Raw genomic sequence first — 2,126 nt, forward strand, 5'->3', positions numbered from 1 at the left:
CTACCTGGCACACGTACAGATGTCACGCCTTGTCCTACCTGATTTATAACATCTTTCCAAAAATGGCAATCAATGTCTCGCGCCTGTCACGTGTCGCAGGTAAACCACGCCTTTTAACACGCGAACTGTCAAAAAGTGTAAGATTTTTAACTTTTTAAAGGATTCTGAGCCAATAATAATGAGTATACCTGACACCTTGTTTGTATCTGTATTTTACCTGACTCTTTGAAATAAAATTTGACTGATATATAAAAAGCCGTTCGTTTATTTCCGATCTAACGGAACACTTTGATCGAAAGTCAAACGTCAATATTTTACAACCTGTTGCATCTAAAATACACGTAAGCAACATCAGCAGCCATATTTATGTATCATATGATGACAAATATGGAAGTTGTTATGGAAAGTTTCTGAATATTGTGACAGCTTAAAGAATTTTGAACTTTTAATATCAATATTTGTTTCAAAGTTTCGCGACTTTACTACAACCATGATGGCAGCACACGAAACATGTGAAACTATTGGACAGATATACGACACTTCTGCAATGACTTATGTTTCACCACAATCTACGTCTCCCCCTGTTATTGGGGGAATTATTTACCCCGAGTACGCAACTTCCGAATGGCATCAAGTTGATCCGAATCGTCAGTCTGAGGTAGTGCAATATCAGCCATATATGGGATATCATCCCAGTAGTGCTATAAATCAACCAGAACTTATTACGAATGGAACTTATTGGCAAGGAGAATTTAATGGACATGCAACGTTACCTAACTACACTTATCATTCAAACGAAAGACTTCATTCGCCTTCAGATTACAGTAATGACAGCAATCAAGGAAGTCCAACTGGAAAAAGTGGAAAAGCTAAAAGGCGACGTGTTCAGACACATTCACAAAGAAAAGCAGCAAACATTAGAGAAAGACGCCGAATGTTCCATCTTAACGAAGCATTTGATGAGCTCCGAAAACGTTTACCGGCATTCAATTATGAGAAAAGGCTTTCCCGGATTGAGACACTGCGTCTTGCAATGACATATATATCTTTTATGAAAGACATTTCTGATGGTAACGACCCGGATGACGTTAAACTTTTGAAATATCAAACCGCAATGGATGAAACATTATTTAGGAGTATGCAAGAACAAATTAATGATACAGACGAAAGCCATTCACCGTTGTAATTGTGCACGTGCATTCCATGGCATCTAGTGACGTTCCGGGTGAACTTTTGTGCGTAATATTATATATTGATGAAAAATATTTGACCGGGTAACTTTTATTTATATTTATTATGACTAGTCAATCCATTTCATGTGTTCATTATTTTATTTATGAGAAAGCATTTAAGGAATATTTCCTTCTTTTCATACTGACAGTAGGGGCATATAATGGTTTCAGATTTACGTTTGTAAACATGGTAAAAGCGGTTTTAAAATTTTGGCTTTTGATTTTACTTGCATGTCTTTAAAACCACAACATCGCATAGTCCTCTTGATTAGAATTTTTTATGTATAATATATAATTCAAAGAGCAGACATTTATTTTAAAACATCTTTATGTATATAGCTTTGTTGCCTTAACAACTCGTTTGACCGTCAATCCATTATATTTTGTATAATTGCAATTATCACATGGCAGTTACTCCAACCTGTTAAATATGCCTAAAATACCTTAATTCGTATTTTTTGTCATAATCTACACACAGCAAGTAACCTTTATCCATTTCATAAATGAATACCGCTTACTGATATAACGGAAGTCCTCTTGATTTATTGATGTATTTTTTCTATTGAAATTTAATATAATAACTGCATAATAATACAACGTTATTTGTATTACTATTATATTTGTTCTATGTATTAAAATGTGTTCATATTTACAGTTTATTAAAATGTTGCATTTTTGATTATATTGTTTGTTTTATTACAAATCGCCTTAGCATATAGTGTTATTTCACGCAATTTTGTTCATGGTCTGATTATTTCATGACCGTAGGATTCCGAATAGTTTTAAATGCAAGAAATGAAATTATTGTATTTATTGCACACCTATTTTCGGTTTTTTTTTAATGGTGTAAAGCTTTTGACCAGTGCTTTCTTTTTTATAAATAAAAACGTATTT

General features: G+C 33.4%; 1 protein-coding gene across 1 annotated transcript; it reads left to right on the forward strand.

Annotated features, from left to right (window-relative positions):
• The first annotated feature begins 256 nt into the window (after positions 1-256).
• Positions 257-1,909, forward strand: LOC134707861 (protein lin-32-like). Its single transcript, XM_063567963.1, has one exon. The coding sequence runs from the start codon at positions 491-493 to the stop codon at positions 1,184-1,186; it is 696 nt and encodes a 231-aa protein (XP_063424033.1). The 5' UTR covers positions 257-490; the 3' UTR covers positions 1,187-1,909.
• The last annotated feature ends 217 nt before the right edge of the window (positions 1,910-2,126 follow it).

The sequence above is a fragment of the Mytilus trossulus genome, chromosome 2 (genome assembly GCF_036588685.1).
Source record: "Mytilus trossulus isolate FHL-02 chromosome 2, PNRI_Mtr1.1.1.hap1, whole genome shotgun sequence".
Lineage (NCBI taxonomy): Eukaryota > Metazoa > Mollusca > Bivalvia > Mytilida > Mytilidae > Mytilus > Mytilus trossulus.